The sequence below is a fragment of the Giraffa tippelskirchi genome, chromosome 7, assembly GCF_054371585.1.
Source record: "Giraffa tippelskirchi isolate mGirTip1 chromosome 7, T2T-mGirTip1v1.2.pri, whole genome shotgun sequence".
In the NCBI taxonomy this organism is placed as follows: Eukaryota; Metazoa; Chordata; class Mammalia; order Artiodactyla; family Giraffidae; genus Giraffa; species Giraffa tippelskirchi.
The window spans coordinates 75,926,934-75,945,495 of record NC_137281.1 but is presented as its reverse complement, the minus strand read 5'-3'; the positions used below and the strand labels follow the sequence as shown (position 1 = coordinate 75,945,495).

Here is an 18,562-nt window from a genome sequence, read left to right as displayed (position 1 = left end):
CTCTCGCAAATTTCAATATAAAATAATCTAATATGAAAGTGGAGAAAGTTTGAGAATAATTCATTTACAGAAAATGAAATGCAGAGAGCCAATAACAATAATGTATACAACATTTTTAATATGGAAATTTAAAAAAATTCATTCAAATAAAAAAGGCTTGCAAAATTCTTAAATAATTTTAATGCCTGACAAGGAAGGTACAGAAAAACATGTATTCTTGTTTACTGTTTGTGGGATTTCAAATTGGTACCACTTTTTTTTAGGTCAGTTTGGCAGTATTTATCAAATATTAAATATTTATAAACTAAACTCTTCAACTTAGTGATTTCATCTTTAGGGTGTCAGACTTGGGGAAATATGGTAGCCTGTGATGAAGAAATAGATCTAAGAGTGTTAAGTAAGCTTTGTTTATAATAGAGAAAATTTGCAAATGAGAATTGTTGGGGGAATGCTTAAACAAATTATGATTACATTCCTATTAGGTATGTAGGTTTTGGATATCTATTATGCATTAAGCACTAAACTGGATTGTGATATTCCTTTAATCATCAAAACTAACTTACAAGTTTAAGTGACATTTTTCTTACTTCATAGATAAGGAAACTTGAGTCTCACAATTTTGATCCTAGGAATCTGTGAAATGAGATTATATGTAGTCTAAGTATATGCATTACAGTTCTTTGTAGAACAGGTAGAATCTTGTCTTACATTAAACTGTTACATCATCTGATCCCTTGTAATTAGGCTGTTTAGAGCTACTTCATATTAGAACCTTGTCAATCTGGGAATCTGGTAATTCTATTAAATTTACATCTGCCATTTCTCGTTTTCACCATTCCCCTATCTATGTCAAGACAGCTATGTTTAGCCCCATGTTCAGCCAAAGGAGATGAGAAGGAAAAGGTGGGGGGCAAAAGAAAAGAACTATAAGGAGAGAGAAGAGAACAATTAAAAAAAAAAAAAGACAAAATATTTAAAAGGAGGCTCACAGAAAACTCTGGAGGACATCCTAAATCAATAATATAAATGAAAGTAAATTTTCCCCAAAATAAAGAGGAAACATTCCTTCTTACTCCCTGCTAAGCCAAATCTTGCTTAGAAGCTAAGACTGGGTTATAAAGTATTTTATGTACTAGTTATATTAATTAGATTTTGCATTCATTTGTGTGTAACAGAAACCTATCTATAGTGACTTCACCACACAGGGTTTTATATATTATTCCCCTGGTCAGCAGTTAAGAGCAGCTAGAGTGTCTCCACATGTCTTCTCCGCATGTCTTCCAGTAGAAGGTCTTCCCAACTTTTTGTTCCATGAGCTAATTTCATTAGCAAGTGCCAGTCATCCTAGGGGTCACAAGATGGCTTCTGTACTTCCAGGACTCCATCTGCGTTCTAGCCCCCTTCCCCCCGATAAAGGAATGAAGTGACAGGGAGGGAGGAGCCTGTGTGTGTTGGAAAAGCAAAACTTTCCCAGGAGTCCCCAACAGCCTTCTGTTCAGGCTTCATTAGTCATAACGGGGTCACTTGATCAGTCCAGCTGTTATTAATACAAGAGGCTGAGAGAATGTTCAGGTGGGCACATTGTCTCCCTGAAGAGAATCAGGATGATTTCAGGAAAGAAGAAAAAGAAAAGTATTACTTAGTAAGTGTCTGCCACAGCCGTGTTCCAATTTTATTACATTATTTGCCCCACAAGACCCATTGTGGATGAACTTACAGCCTTAGTTTTTCATATGTAAATACATGGTAATCATTTTACCAATCAGAATAATGAATAAAATATATAATAAAATAAATATAAGAATAAAGTATATAATATACAAATAAAACATAACATAAATAATAAATATATAATAAAATAAAACATGCATTACCAAAAAGTAACAGAAGTGAGACATATCCAGTCAAGCTGAATCACATATATTCATCTCTAATCCATTGGTTGTTGCTTGTAGGGGCATTTCAGAATCACCTTTACCACCCACCCCCAGACTGAAGCCTGCTCCTTAGCACCTTGATTTTCTTTTTTTTTTTTAATAAATTTATTTATTTTAGTTGGGGGCTAATTACTTGACGATATTGTAGTAGTTTTTGCCATACATTGACATGAATCAGCCATGGGTTTACATGTGTTCCCCTTCCTGGTTTTCATACATGCCTTAGAAGGCAGGTCTACTTTCCCTTCTTTCTGTGCTCTTGCCCCCTTCTCCCTGGGCATCAGTGCCCTACAGCTGCTTAACCAAGGGATCTAGGGGTCCTTTTCAGGAGTGTTGGAAGGAAGTCATTTCATCTATAATTTAAAAGAAATCACAAGTAAAGATAGTATAGTATGTGTAATTTAACCCAGTGGCCATAACTCTTAAAATTATATACATCTTAGTGAAATATTTATACCACACACTCCCAGTATGTACTGTGTGTGTGTCTCACTATGCAAACATATTATGTATGTCCTGAAGTATTATGTACAGACAAAAGTAGAACTTCAGATGGGATGAGAAAAAAATAAATTGATAGTTTTTTTTCCTCAGTGGATTTTCTGCCTCAATGGAGTGCCTTGTCTTTCCCACTTTGGAGAGCACTGATTTATCTAGTTATTTGAAGCTGGGAGTTTATATTTAACACTAAATTAGTTCATAATGTATATACCTTTCCATTTACTACTTTATCAGCCTCTAAGTATTTCTCTTAATGTGGCTTAGCCTTCCAGGACATCAGCCTGCTCTTTGCTCCGAGTGTCCTACCCTCAACACTTCTATCTTAAGGGCTCCATCTGTGCTGTTTTTGGAAGAAATACCTTCCTCCATTCCAGGCCTGATCCATTCACCTAGTTCTTATGCTCTTAGTCCCAATCTCATTTACATCGTCTAACACCTCACTCTGTTTCTTTGTTTTGCACCAACCGTTAATTCCTTTTGAGCTGCTTTAAACATTGTCCTTTTGCCTCTGCATCCTCCAGAAGCCTCTGCTGCTCTCTGTCCCCCATCTTTCACTGCCAGTCTTTCCACTGAACTTCAGCTCATTGCATCCTGCACTCCTCCTCCAGTTTGAACTGCATTGCTAAGTCAGCTGTTACACGTGCTTCTTTTTATTCCTCCCTGCAGTATTTGACTCACACCTTTTCTCCCCAGCCACTCGTTTTCCAGTTCTCTTCTGCAAGTTGAACCACTTCTGTTTTTATTTACATGCAGGTGTCCACTTTATCCTTTTTCTTGGCATATCCTCTTTTCCTGTTTGATCTTATCTACTTACGTCTTCAGCCCTTCCCTGTACATTCTGGTTACTTCTAAACTCATGTATACTGCCCTGACCTGTTTTCTGATTCATGATTTGTATTTCCAGTTATCTGTTAAATATCTCTTCCTGGGTGATGCAGAGATACTCAAAATATAGCATGATTAAATCCAAATCATTTTGTTTAATCCTCCAAACTCCTCTTCATTGAAGAAAGTCATCATTCCAGTCATTCACGTTAAATGGTTCAAGGTCTCTTCCTCCCGTCCATCACTGCATCTGTCCCTTTTAATTCTAAAACACCCCTATCTTCTGCATTTCCTCCCAGGGAAGCAGCCTTGTATAGTCGAATAAAATATATATGTGTATATATATATATATGGCAGCAAACATTATATAGCTGACTTTGGAATAGAATAGACCTCGGTTCAAATCTCAGTGCTGCTGTGTTCAGACCTTCATACTAGTTGTGTGACCTTGGGCATATTGTTTAGCTTCTCTTGGTGAATTAGGGGTAACAGAAGGTACCTCTTAGGATCACTGTTAGGATGCACTAAAGCAACACACACAGTCAGTGCTGAAAACCCCTGCCTGGACTGTTGATTCGTCTCCTTGCTGATCTCCCTGGCTTGGGATTCTCTTGTACACCACCTTTATACAGTGCCGGCACAGTCTATAAAAGACATACGCGATTGTTTATTTTCCTATATCAGAAGGCTCTGGTAGTTTCCTTTTTTTTTTTTTTTTTTTCAGGATACTTTGAAGCACATTTGTCTGAGCTATGAGAGTAAAGTAATCATATACTTTGTCATAGAAATCAGGACACTTCAGATAGGAACAGGAGACATGGACTGAACAAGATCCCAGCACAGCTGCCATGGAGAACTGGGACTACAGCTGTGTGCTGTTCTCTGCAGAGTGTCCCCAGTCGGTCTTTTGACACACCCTCTGCCCACCATTCCCAAAATAGAGGTCTAGAATCCATAGAATGCCCCTCTCTCTCTTTTTGGAAGTAAACTTACCTCTACCTCACTCCTGCAGAATTAATCAGCCCCTCTTTCTTGGACTATGATACTTTCCACGTATATCTATCATTGTACTCTATCTTTCTGTTAGAAACATAATTGAACTCTTTCTCTGTCACTAAACTTGTGAATTTCAAGGGCCAATTTTACTTGTCTTTAAATCCCCAGACACTCAGAGAGTACATGAGATCAAGTTTATATTCAGTAAAGGTTTATTGAATTAATAAATAAATTGGGTTTATTGATTTGCCTTGAGCAATCCATGTGTGAATAATTCAGAATCATTGTTTTTTTTTAATCTAGTCCTTACCTTGTTCCATTAAAGAAAATGGCAGCTTTAAAGATTATAGTATATAATGGCATAAAATCGAAGTGGATTTTCTTGTCTTTCCTTATATTTTAATATTTACCCCTACCCTACCCTTCAAGAAAGCATTTCTCTTCACCTTATGTTTGGTGGGTTTGGGGTTTTTTTTGCTTGTATAGAAATATTTTTATTTACTCTCTGCTTTTCTCCTCTTTATATATGACATTGTTTTTATTGAAGAATAATTTCATCCATAACACAGAACTTCAGTGTTCAGCTTGATGAATTTTTATGTGTATCACCAAATCAAAGTTTTGAACATCTAGAGCCCTCCAGAAAGGCCTCCCATTCTTCCCCATAGATACCACCTTTCCTATAGAAGTGACTGCAGTTCTGTGTTCTGTAACCATGAGTTCATTTTGGTGTCATACAACATGTATATTTGTTTCTGGCTACTTTCACTCAAGGTTAGGTCTGTGGAATCATCTTTTATGTGTAACAGATTTTTTTTTTTAATTGTTATGTAATATCTCATTGACTGTATCACAATTCGTTTATCCATTCTGTCACCCATGGGCACTTGGGTTGTTTTTCATTTGGGGCTATTAGTAATAAAACTGTGATTAATATTATTGTACAGGTTTTCTTTTTATAGTACATAAACACTTATTAACATTTGGTATTATTTTATTAGCACACATCTTAACACAGAATGGTCACTCCATTTTATTCTTTATTTAAAAATTGATAGCTTTAAAAAGATATGTTAACTAAGACTAAAGCGCTCCATTTTGTACACTTTTACTGCAAAGTTGGAGACAAGATGTTCTCTACCAGATAAGCTGCACTTACTGTTCCTCTGGTAGTTGTTATCTGCTTATCTACCAGATAAGTTACATAGATACCTGGTAGATAACTTATCTACCAGATAAGTTGCATTAACTGTTCCTCTGGTAGTTGCTCCTTACCTAATTTTAAAAGTTCTCTATCAAATGGCATATTTATCATAACTGCAAATAATAGGCTTTCCAGTTGACATAACAGATGTATTTCTTTGCAAATAGTGATGAGAAATATTTCAATCCATTTTAGCTGTGATATTTAAGGCAAACATCTTTATATGCTTTAATTGTACCTGTTTAACTGCATAGTATTAAGAAGAATGTCTATTTGTTAAGCATTTAGTCAGCTTTAATGTGTTTTTTCTTTAGTACCAAGGATGATTGCTTCAGTGTTACTATTCAGCCTCCTGTTGGAGAACTGCTTTTACCTGTGGCCATGTCAGAGAAAGATTTCAAGAAGGAGCAAGGTGAGAGATCATTGCCGTTTACTAGAAATTGGCACCCCAGATAACGTGTGCTCATTCCTCTGGCTGAGCTCTAAAATAAATTACCATATGCACATAGCTATTAACAGATGTCAATGTACAGTCTTCCAAGTTTTGCTAATGCTTTGTGTTTATAATGTAGCCTTAAAGGTATATGTTTGTCTGCATCCCTGGCATACTTAAAAATTGATTCTTAATTAACTTTTCAGTCCTGGAAATTTTGGCTTGTCAACCTAATGATGTTTTCATGTGTTTTGTGTTAGTGAAAATGTCAGGAATTTGGGACTTAGCAAAGTCCCATCACAGTACGTGTTATGTGTATGTATTTCCTTTCATTATAGGACTGTTTTTTTGTGTTCTGCTAATAATATTTTTTCCTGTTAGAGTGCCCTGTCCTTTAAAATAAAGTCCTAATTGTAGCATTAAAATATTAAAATACCTCTATTTTCTTTTGACCTTATTCTGTATTAAAGAAATGCTATGCTGTAAGCCTGTATCAGAGCTGAAGCAAATTAAAATAAGCAACAAAAAAGAAAATGTTTTCAGCAGAATGAAAGTGTTAATATCTTGGACTTGACCCAGAGTTAAGCATACTTTCTATTAAAAATAATTTTCTTCTTCTATAAATAAGGGGAAACAAGTGCCTCATTCTATGTATTTAATTAAGAATACCATTTATAAAACCAGGACATATTTAAATAGTATAGTCAGCAATTTTTTAAAGTTTATATGAATCCAGGCTGTTTTTCTTTGGAAGGAGTTATCAAAGATTCCCTTCATCTTGAGGTCATTAATTCGTACCTGTCAAGCTTTCATGAAGTACTAGGCACACACAGATACCTATACCTAAGGAGAAGGGCTCGCTTCCTGGCACTGCATCATTGTAGTGCCAGACTTTTGTTTGTTTGTTTGTTTGTTTTACCATGAACCTTTGCACTTCAGTGTCCAAAAGACTTGTTGTAGAAGAATCTCACAAAGAAACTCTCAAATAAGACTGTAAATTAACGGTAATCTTTTATTCTTCTGCCTTAATTTTAAGTGATAAAGAGTGACTAAATCCATCTTTGCATTTACTTTTCTTGGAAGTTGGTTATTATTGTAGAAGAAAGTCATATCTGTGATTTTATTTTTCCATTGCCAAATTGAATTGATTCTTACATTTGCTATTCTTACCCTTTGCTGGCTAAAGCCTGCCTCTCTGCTTTACACCTGCTCAGCAAACCCAGGTGAGTGGCACACAGGAGCTGAATAAGCCTTGACACATTTATTGTGAAGGGGATATTCCTTTTTCGAAAAGTGCAGCTAAAGTTTATCTAAAGCAGTAGGTTGTTGTATACCTTTTCTCTTCCTCAGCTTTGGTGTAGAATATGTACTTGATACTTCGATCAAGTTTTTTTGCGCTCTGTTATGACTGAGGGATTTCTTCCCTGACTAGCCATACAGAACCGTAATCGCCTGAGAGAGGTGTGCTTGGAGAACAGCTGTGGTCCTCTGTGGAGTTGTTGCCAAAATTCCTTTTTCTTCTGCCATTTTACTTCTATGGTTGTTGATTATTTGTCTGAATAAATCTGGCAGCTGTTTGCTATGTTTAATAGAGCAGAAAGGCTACTCTGAATAAAGCTATTTGAAAATTTGTTTATATGAAGTATTTGTAAATCCTTGCAAGTCTGTTGGCATTTCTGTATCATTCTTTCTGTCTTCCTGAATTCATTCTTTGATATGGGACTTGATGCTGGCAAATTTACCACAGGATTAAAGAGTCTTTTCAATAGCATCATTTTAGTTCTAGATTTCAGCTGCTTTGGTAATAGAGGTCTCAATTCTCAACTTTACACATGTATTTGTTTCTTACACCACTCTAGGAAGAGCTTAGCTTATTTTGCAGAAGATACCTAGAAATGACTCATTAACTGTAAATTCTAAATCAGAATAAAAATCAGTTTCCTCAGACTCTATCATTGCAAACTTCAGGATGGTAAAATGCCGGTAAATTTAAGAAATGTCTGCGTGTGTCATTACATGCTAGCTTCAACTGGTTTTTCTACTTTAAATAAAATGAATTTATACACTTAATATCTCATTTCACAGGGCATAGATTTCAAGACTCAAGAAATGTGTTAACTGTATTAACTAGGATTTAACTGAATAAATTATAAACTAAAAACAGGAGGAATATGATTCTATTTTTATACTATAGATCTGCATATTTGAAAAATGTGTATAATATTAATTAGGAATACTTCTGTCAGGTTGTACATATTAGATTAATATTTTTTAAAAAAAATGTTTTATTTCTAGTATATAGCATGATCTGTCACTTTTTCTCAGTTGTTACATTTACAGTTCCATGACCAAACGTGCATTGTTATAAGGTTGGTGGTCAAAGTGCTAAACAAAAGATTGGTTTAGTCTATATTTTGAAGTTATCCAGAGTATGCATATTATAAGCCTTAACCAGAAGGCATGTTTGTTTCATTATTATGAATTTTGATCCTTGCAAAGTTAGTTCATGATCTAGCTGTGGGATGATTTCAGTACTATAAAATGAGATCTGTTTTACTTTTAAAAATGTAATTGCGTTTCTTGAAGCAGTTTTAATTGTACGAGACCTAAGGAAACTGCTTATCCCAATTTCCTCTTCGTATTTGCTTTCTTCTTAAGAACTAAATTTGGAAGTCTAAAACATTGGGGAAATTTTTTAGATCTTTTCTTATTTTATTTACATTTCAGCAGTCTGTTACAGCTGGTTAACCTAAGTGCTGTCCACTGCCTCACCAAAATGAGGTAAATTTTAATGAGGCAACATATTCTGCAGTTTCAGAATTTTAAAATATTCTTCTGATTACCTGACCTTCATTAGGTATGAGCAGGCTGTATAGTGTTAAAGTCTGTTTTTGTAGAAGAAACTTTTAATGATACCTTGGCATATTTTTCTTTTTTGTTAATTTAAGAATACCTGATATATTTTCATTTAGAAAAAAATCTCTGGTTTAAGAAACCTAGAATGGTTACTTAATTTTATTATGATTTATGCTTCCATCTTATGGGTTCCTAGCTAGCAAGATGCTAATTCTTTAAATGGTCAGACATTTACTATTTTCTGGCCCTTAACCACCACAAGCAATCATATTTGATGCCCCTTAATTAGAGCACCTTTTTTTCTTTCCAGGTTCTTTTTCCACCTCAGCAATCGAGACAATACATTTGCTTACCATGCTGCTCTCCTAAGTGTTCTTTTGCATGTAAATTAATCTTGATTCAGTTTACACTGTCATGCTGAGTGGTACAAATTGCCTATAACAATAAAACAGCATGAGTTAAAAATAAAGGGGGGTGGGAAGGCAGATTGAATGTGTGCCTTACTTGATAGGATGTTACTTTGCTTTATGCCAATACATTAGCTGACGATAATGAATCTTCTGTTCTGAAAAGCATGGTTTAGTTGATTTTTTTAATTTTACTTCAATGGAGCAGTACCTTGTCTCTTACAGACCAAGTTAGACAAACCATTAATGACAAGAGTGTTAAGGTTAAATATGAAGCAATGCATTCACTTCTCTGAGTGCTATCCATCTTTCCATTTACAGGAGCTTGACAAAAGTACTGGCTTTGTACAACATTTCCTTTAATTACATGCTGCGGGAAACAGGCTTTTAACATAAACATAGTTGCATTCATTTATTCAGCAGTTGCTCTTCAATAGAGCTTAATGGAGAAGGTTTAAATCCTAAATGAGTACACACATCTCTCAGCAGTGTTATGTCAGCAGCCACTGTGCTTTCCTTAAAAGCAGTGTTTGACTGCTTGTATGGTTTTTAAAGCTTTTGCCTAATATTAAAGTTAAACAGTCTTAAGACAGAACATAGTGTCCCCAAGTTTGAAAGTGGTTAGTAAAAACTGTTCTTTGTTAAAGCTAAATAAGCCTTTTTACAGTGTTGGGCTTTAGTGTCTTCATACTACTAATCATAGGGATTTTTTAAAAAATTTATGTTGCATTAGCATAAATAGCAAAAATTAAAGGTGGAGGGCCTTTTGAGAATACAAAATCAGCTTTTACCTTTTTATAAATTTTGTCAACTATTGTACACATATCAAATGTCTCAAAGGGTCATAATTTTTAGTAGATACTTTTGGGTGTCAGTGACTTAACATCACAGAATCAGATAGATGGCATTTAACATTTATAGCTTTTGTTTTTTTTAAACTAGGTACTTAATTTCAGTATTTGTTCCATGTATTTTGCAGGTTATTGAATTTGTCCTTTGAACATTTGTACATAAGATTCTGGCATTAACAGCATGCCTTGTGTTAATTCTATATGGTTTTTGTTCATGATTTTGCTTTGTTCATGATCTTTATTAAATATTATTTGAAATGTCTCTGAGAATTAAATTTTTCCAATTTACATTGTTCTCTTTGTTTTCAGATGTTTTTGCTTCAGCAATTTTGGTTATTTTTGTCAGTAACCATAGAGTTCCATTAACTAGGCAAATACTGTTACCGCTCAGTGTAACTTAGATACTTGTCCATTTTTTAGAACCACACAGCTGTTCAGTGACTTCCAGTTACTGTTGAGATAACTTTGATCCATTATATTGAGACCATTCATCATGTAATGCTGCTAGTTATTCCAGAAACACTTTGATTTGTTTTCAGGCAGCATTTGGCAAGAGAGATATTTGAATGAAAAGGAAGTGGGGGGAGCTCTTAAATAGTAAAAACTTAATAGTTTATGTAGCCCAAATTAATTGAGTATATTTTAAAGGGACTGAAATTAAAATTTTATCTTTGTGATTCTATGTTTTTATCAATCATAGTATTTAAAATCAGGTTATTAAAAGTGATGTTCAATTGCGTTTCTATACATTTTTCAACACCACGAGGATTTAAAATTTTAATCAGTTGCAGTTCATTTTAATTTTATGATAAATTATCTTGTAAATTACATTCTGAAGTGGTATTTCTTCTGCTTTAGAAAGTTTTTAGATTTTGACTATGAATTTAAAATTGTTTAATGTAGTTTTCAAAGAGAAATCAATAAAAGAGAACCTTCTTCTGCTCTTACAGGCATGCTCTCTGGAATGAACGAAACTTCCACCACAATTATTGCTGCCCCACAGAATTTTGCTTCCTCTGTGATCCTTCAGAAGGTAGTAAATGTAGCCAACATGGGTGTAGTCCCTTCTGGACAAGATAATATATACAGGTATGTTCACTGACCAGTGATGTGGAGGTAACTTATATACATGTATAAATATATAATTCTCAATTCATAGTTTTCCTTAAAAATATTAAGTCCTAAATGTGTGTGTGTGTGTGCGTGCACACGTGCGTGCACACACGCTCATTCGTGTTCCACTCCCCGTGACCTCATGGACTGTAGCCCACCAGGCTCCTCTAGCCATGGAGTTTTCCAGGCAAGAATACTGGAGCAAGTTGCCGTTTCTTCTCCAGGGGATCCTCCCAACCTGGGGATCAAAGCTGTGTCTCTTGATCTACTGTCTTGGCAGGCGAGTTTTTTTACCAGCTGAGCCATCAGGGAATAACATATCTATGCCGCTTCTTTTTTATGATAGTACATTTGCTTGATGGGTTTGGAATAAGGTCCCTCTTCCGTATTTCGTACAGTCTTTAGTACATGGATATGGGCTTTCCTGAAAGATACAGATAGTGTATCTGCATTTTATAATAGCTTGGTAATTTGTAAAGGTACTTGTGTGAGATATGGTTGAGAATTTCTTAGTTCACTACAGTCAGTGAATTCCAGGAAGAACTGTTTTATAAAGCAGTGGATTTGAACTTTTTTTACTTAAAAGAGGGGAAGTTTGGGTATAGATTTCCTTTTGACAGCAATCCCCTAAGGCTGCTTCCAGTGACAAGGAACCATTATGGGGCCAAATGCACCATCTGTTTCTTAGGCCAGGAAGTAAGTATCTTCATCGCCAGCCATTTAAACCATGAGGTCCAAGTTATTTGCCCTCAAAGGTAGCAGAAAACGTGATTAGTATGTGCCTTCTTTGTATTCTTACGAATGCTAGTGACTTGAAATGAAAGTAAAATAATTACTCCTGAAATAAACATACAGTGATTACTTAGTCCTCTGTGAGCTTAAGGGAATTCATTGCAAACTATCTTTAATTCCTCTGTCATTCTACTGCCAATGGCATACTTCCATCATTACATTTAGGAAATAATTTAAAATCAAAGAGAGTGCCTTTAAACCTTTAAAAATTTAATGTATCTTTTAAAATTAATACAGGGGCAAGAGAGGCCCCAAATAAAGATTTCTGTGGGTTATCTGGGTTTTTAAGACTCAGCTCTGCCATTATTGGGCTTTATAACTTCTCCGTATGGGCTTTAAGTTCCTCATTTGTTTGGAAATGGATGGCAGGGAAAAGAAGGTGATTGAAATGAAATTATGTTATCTATGGAAGAACGTTGGACATGACATCAGAAGAGCTGAGTTCAAGTCTTGATCTGCCATTACAGAGTTGCCTGACTGCACCCACTCATCCTGACAGATTGAAAACTGCATGTGCTAGTCACAAACGAAGTTTACCCTCTGCCTTTATTGTTTTTTGAAAGGGGGTCACTAAGTAAGTTGCTCAAGAGATCTGAGCACCTTCCATCTGAGATCTGATCTGCTTCCCTTTCTTTATGATAAGCCCTATCATTCTCACATAAGTTGGTGATAAAATAATAAAATGGATAGAAGGTCTTCTTGTTGGTACCACTATACAAATACAACTTATCTGTCAGTGTTATTCCTTAGGGGAAAAAATGAACAGAAAGACTTTTCAGTGAAAATTTTTGATTCTGTGTCTTCCTTGTTTTGTTTTCTTCTTTGAATACTTTGTTTTTCATTTTCCTGAGTGGTTTTCTGTAGCAGAAGTTGTTATGTTTTACTTATGGATCCTTTGAATTATTGAAATTACTAAAACACCAAAATATTGTATGTCATCTGTAACTTTCAGCTTATGCTTTATGAAATTTTACCTGACTCGTCTAGTATCCAGCAATGCTAAATTCTTACTCTAATATGTTCTTTCATAATAGACGAAACAACATAGGGTAACCCTTGTTTATGCTGGAACTTCTAATTTTGTTTTGCGTCGTATGTGGGTTTTTAACTTTTCTGAAAGCAATGACAGTGTTCCAGATTTTTGTTTCTTAGAAGAAAATAGCCAAAATACCTTCTCAAAGCCAACAAATATGAAAACTATTTTCCTTTTGGGAAACAGAGAGACACTTATTAGCACAGTTGTATAATTCTTAATTAAAGCATAAAATTTGCCTGTAACTTGTCTTGGTGGTTTAGAAGTGGTTTAATGCCTGTTCAGATGATTAAGTTACAGTCAGTTCTCAATTATCCATACCAGTACAGGGGAGGCACACAATAGGAACCATTTCTATTCAACTTTGGAATGCAGAAATTGCACTTACACTTTTTAAAAAATAATTTTATGTTTTTACTTTTATTTTTGGCTGTGCTGGGTCTTCGTTGCTGTGAGGGCTTTTCTGTGGTTGTAGCAAGCAGGGGCTACTCTCTAGTTGCAGAGCGCAGGCTCTATACGCACGTGGACTCAGTGGTTGTAGCACACGGGCTTCGTTGCTCTGCAGCATGTGGGATCATCCCGGATCAAGAACTGAACCCGTATCTCTGCACAGCAGGCAGATTCTTTACCACTGAGCCACCAGGGAAGCTGCACTTAGACATCATGTCCATGGTCCTCATATTCATCTACTTCTGCGATGTGTCGACAATTTTATAATGAAGCCTTATCACAGCAGCCTGGTATTTGGCTCTGTAACTTGGTGGAGGAGTCCAAGTTACTACAGAGTCAGAAGAAAATGAAATGGCTGTATCTAATTCAGAACAGGCTGTGCTATCTTGACTTGCCTCAAAAGTCTCATCCTACTTACTGAAAATGTTTTACATTTGCTTTTTTTTATAGTTAGGTATGGCTATAATAATGTTTTAAATTTTAGAAGGCTTCCAGGTAATAAATATCTAGAGTTACTCGTGGTCTTCAGTAGAGAAAATAACAAAAATTATTATCCTACAAATGTAACATTTTTGCCACTCTTTTATGCCCAGTAAGTTAAAACCAAAATAAACAATTGTTAGTAAAATCTGTACTGATGGCTTTCTTCATTTCATTTAAAATGAAATAGCAATTACTATTCATAATAACAAAGAATAAGTTTATTACTTTATTAAATTTTATTAATGTTTTTAATGGTAGTGTCCAACAGTGTATTACCCTGTGGGATGAATGAATTTATATATCTAAGCTTATATGTTAATTGTCATAATAAAATTGAAATCTCTATGAGATTTTTGAATGACTTCTCTATTCTTCTGTGGTAGTTTCTTTTTTGAGTTTATGAAAACTAGGACGAAAACCATTCTTGTATTTATTAATGGTAATTAAGTTTAAAATTACTTGAAAAAACAATATGCATGAAAAGCACTTTGACCATTAGTATTTTAGAAATTAAATTATTCTTGGCTGGCCTACCTATTATGTTTTCAGGGTCTTTTATTTCTGAGAGGGCTTTTAAATTAACATTAGAATATTCTTTCTGACCATTCAATGAATTAAGTTCCTGTTGTCTAGTTTTAGGATCATTTGTTCCTACTACTCTTTACAATTTGAATATTTTTTACATTAAATACCAAGTTTTAAAATACTTATATAAGAATTAGCTAAGAAAAAATGAATCTTCATTAATATGCAGAAGTGTGTAATAATATAAAGTAGACATTTTAATTGAATATGTAATAGAAAATGGCTCCTAATACATTAGCAGAAAATACCTTCATTAAGGAAAAGTCAATTAAAGGAGCACAAGTTTTATGGAATTCACTTCAAAAACCAGGAGCATTTTAAGTATAGTTAACCACTTTTAAAGATCAGTTGAAAAAGTATAACTACTTTTAGATTATATGACATTTAGTTTTGATTTTCTTTTTTTTTTTTTAATAAATTTATTTATTTTAGTTGGGGGCTAATTACTTTACAATATTGTAATAGTTTTTGCCATACATTGACATGAATCAGGCATGAGTTTACATGTGTTCCCCTTCCTGGACCCCTCACCCACCTCCCTCCCCATCCCATCCCTCTGGGTCATCCCATTGCCCCGGCCCTAAGCCTTTGTCTCATGCATCGAACATGGAATGGTGTTCTGTTTCACATATGATAATATACATGTTTCAATGCTATTCTCCCAGAACGTCCCACCCTCACCTTCTCCCTCAGAGTCCATAAAATTGTTCTATGCATCTGTGTCTCTTATTCTATCTCGCATATAGGGTTATCGTTACCATCTTTCAAATTCCATATATATGCATTAGTATACTGTATTGTTGTTTTTCTTTCTGGCTTACTTCACTCTGTATAATGGGCTCCAGTTGCATTTTGATTTTCTAAATGAGCCATAGAATCAGAAACCCAACCAGTATACTATTAAAACATTTAATTTTTATCTTCGTTTCCATGGTAGGTACTTACATATCAAAAAAAGCTGCTCTTTGAAAATAAAACCATCTTATTGAGATCTACAGATTTATGGTCATTGTGCCAATCTTGGTATTTTCTAAATTACAGTTACCACATGATAAGGGGTAATGCAGACATCAGAATCAAAGGAATCAAAGCATTTACTAAATATACAGCCAAATGTCTTCATGTCCTGTTTAGATACTCATAATACATTGTCATATGAGACACTGAAAGTCTTAAAGCATGTTATTTAAAACAATACTAATAAAGAATATGGGATTCCCAGGTGGTAAAGAATCCGCCTGCAATGCAAGAGACACATCTTCAATCCGTGGGTCAGGAAGATATCATCTAGAAGGAAATGGCAACCCATTCCAGTATTCTTGCCTGGGAAATCCTATGGGCAGAAGAGCTTAGCAGGCTACAGTCCATGGGGCCACAGAAGAGTCAGACATGACTGAGCGAAATAACAACAAATAAAGTAATATGTACAAAAAGCAGAATGAACAACAGTAAGTCACTATACAAATAGACTGAAAAGTTAAAAGATTATTTTATGTGTTTTAGGGGAGATTAGAGATTAGAGACACTAGCCTTGGAAATTTTTCTAGGGCCAGAAGAAATGTCTTGTTCTCCTCTAAGAAAGAAATTAAATTCAGGGGTTTTGAAGGAGATTCTTATTCAACAGTGTAAAAACTGCATTTTTTTAAAAAAAAAAAGTACATTTGCCTTAATCACATTGTTTGTCCTCTGATAAATTGAGGTATAATGATCAAAATGCAGAAAGCCGAAAAATCTGTACCTTCAAAATCCTTAAGGTTTTTCTGTATAAAAGAACCAGGAGTTTTTGTAAAACTCAAATTCCTGGGACCCACACCCAAAAACTCAGATTCAGGGCCACTGGGACAGGGCCCAGGAATCTACACTTTAGCCAGTACTCCAAGTAGTTGCAGACAGATGTTCCAGAAGTTCATGGTTAATGACAGCCACATGGTGTATTTTTAAAAATACTTTTCCTTGTATGTTTCTTTTTCACAGGCTAGTCGTTAAGGAATACCGGTAGACAAGATGTTTGATTTAAGCTTTTATTCCTTCTGTCTTCTATGCTCCAGCAAGAAAGGAATTCGCTGTTTAGTCACTCAGTCGTATCTGATTCTTTGCGGCCCCATGGACTAGCCCACCAGGCTTCTCTGTCCACGGGGGTTCCCCAGGCAAGAACACTGGGCTGGCTTGCCATTTAGTAGCGCATTACAGTGGTGGCTGTGAAACAGTCTTAGACCATAAGTAAAAGTTTGTCTTTCAGCAGTCTCAGCATTTTATATTTTAACCCAGTTTGACGTTTTAACCCAATTTCAGGAATTCTGACATTCATTCAATACAATAATATTTTTAAAAAACAATTATCGTACAACCTACTCATTTTGTTATATCGTACAACCTACTCATTTTACCCTTTCATGGACAACAAATTGACCTTATAAGGGGAAAATGTGATATTTGAGTGAAAGCAGAAAGCCATGTCTTTGTCATGATTCTATTTTAGTTCTTAGCTTATTCAGTAAAACCTTAGAAGAGCTTTCATTATTAACTTGTATTCAGGACTTAACATTCCTTTTTACCCCCTATGTTTCTTAATCTATGGTTTGGATTTTGTTTACTGTGTCACTTTTTTAATTTGCAAATTTTGAACATGTACAACTTGTGAATAATTACAATCCTAATAGAATAAGTATTGTTTTACTGTTATTACTTAGGTCCTCAACTATTAAAAAAATATGATGCTGTGAATGGAACTGTGAATCCATGGCAACCTGGCAGCCAACTTTTTAAATTTATCAACACACTTAAAGACCGTTTATTGTTTTAGGATTAAAATAATTTTTTTTTACTTAAAGTAGTTGTAAAGAACAACTTGTTTCATTTCTAGTCCTTAAACTGTGTATACATGTTTAGTGGTTAAGTATTGGCATATACCAGTGTTTGTATCCTAAAATATCCATATTGTGTAACTCCTTAATTCAGTAATTTTTGAAGACCATTGTGACAGATTTTGTTAGTGCTGGGGTTACAAACACAAACAGTATAGGTAGTTTTTGGTGAAGTCTTCCCTGTTTTCCTGGTCTTGGTTCTTAGGTTGGTCAATCTTTGGGTTATTGTTTTTGTTTGCTAGTTGTTTTCTTTCTTTTCCCCTGATAACTATGGAATATTTAAATACTGGGTAATTTTGAAGGACCGTAATGGAAAAGAATGACATTTGATGTCTTGATGCCCGAATTTTATAAGCCTGCTACTATAGTCACCAAACTTCATCTGTCTTAAAACAAAAGTTTGTACATACAGTTGTTAATAATATAAAGGTGCCCGGCTTCAATCTTACTCTATAACCGGAAAGAGGGATTCCCTGTGGTCCAGTAGTAGGACTTGGTGCTTTCACTGCTGAGGGCCCAGTTTAATCCCTGGTCGGGGATGTAAAATCCCACAAGCTGAGCGGCATGGCCCCCCAAAAAGAGCAAGAACAAATTGGAATCTCAAACATTACTAAGATTTGTGAAACCTATTTTGTGGTCAGAGTTTTTCTCAGTTTGGTGGTTATCCACTCGGGGGCAGCACTGCTTTTTATCTGACTGCTGTGATCTTGGAGGGCTCTGAGCAGCATTTCACTGAAAAACAAATGTGGACCTCAGTTAATTTTTACACGAAAGGCGTATTTGGGTATTTCAGAAATAACCAAACTGCAGTTAATTTTTGTTTTAGGATATTCTATATTTAAATTTTATTTAATTCTACCGTTTGTGAGATAATTTTCTACAATGCAACAGTTTTACAAATAGGAATATATAAATGTTTTCATGTAAAAATGAAAGAAAGGTATTCTTGATGGTTTTCCTTCTGGCTGACAATTTTGTAAGTAATCAGAGAGAATGGGGTAAGAATTTACTTGTTTTACTCTGGTTTTCTGTTAAGTCCCATCCCACCCCACCCCCAACAAACAGACAAATCAAAAATGTTCTAGAATAACAGAGATGTTTTGTATCTTTCTTGAGAAAGTGCGCTTAGATTTTTTTAGCTTTCCTGTATAAAGAAAGAGAACGCATCATTGACGAGATAGTGTGGGGAATCATATTTTATACAAGTTCTAAAGATTAGAATGGAAAATAGA

At 35.0% G+C, this 18,562-nt stretch overlaps 1 protein-coding gene across 7 annotated transcripts in view; it reads left to right on the top strand.

Annotated features, from left to right (window-relative positions):
• The window catches only part of AP3B1 (adaptor related protein complex 3 subunit beta 1), a 234,808-nt gene that overhangs the window by 209,942 nt on the left and 6,304 nt on the right, over positions 1-18,562 (top strand). For all 7 annotated transcript variants that reach the window (XR_014058467.1, XM_081505951.1, XM_081505949.1 and 4 more), the window contains 2 exons: positions 5,778-5,875; positions 10,961-11,099. Coding sequence is in view for 6 of the 7 variants with exons in the window: in XM_081505951.1 (XP_081362077.1) it covers positions 5,778-5,875; positions 10,961-11,099 (237 nt within the window). In the remaining variant the exon portion in view is untranslated. The remainder of the gene's footprint in view (positions 1-5,777; positions 5,876-10,960; positions 11,100-18,562) is intronic.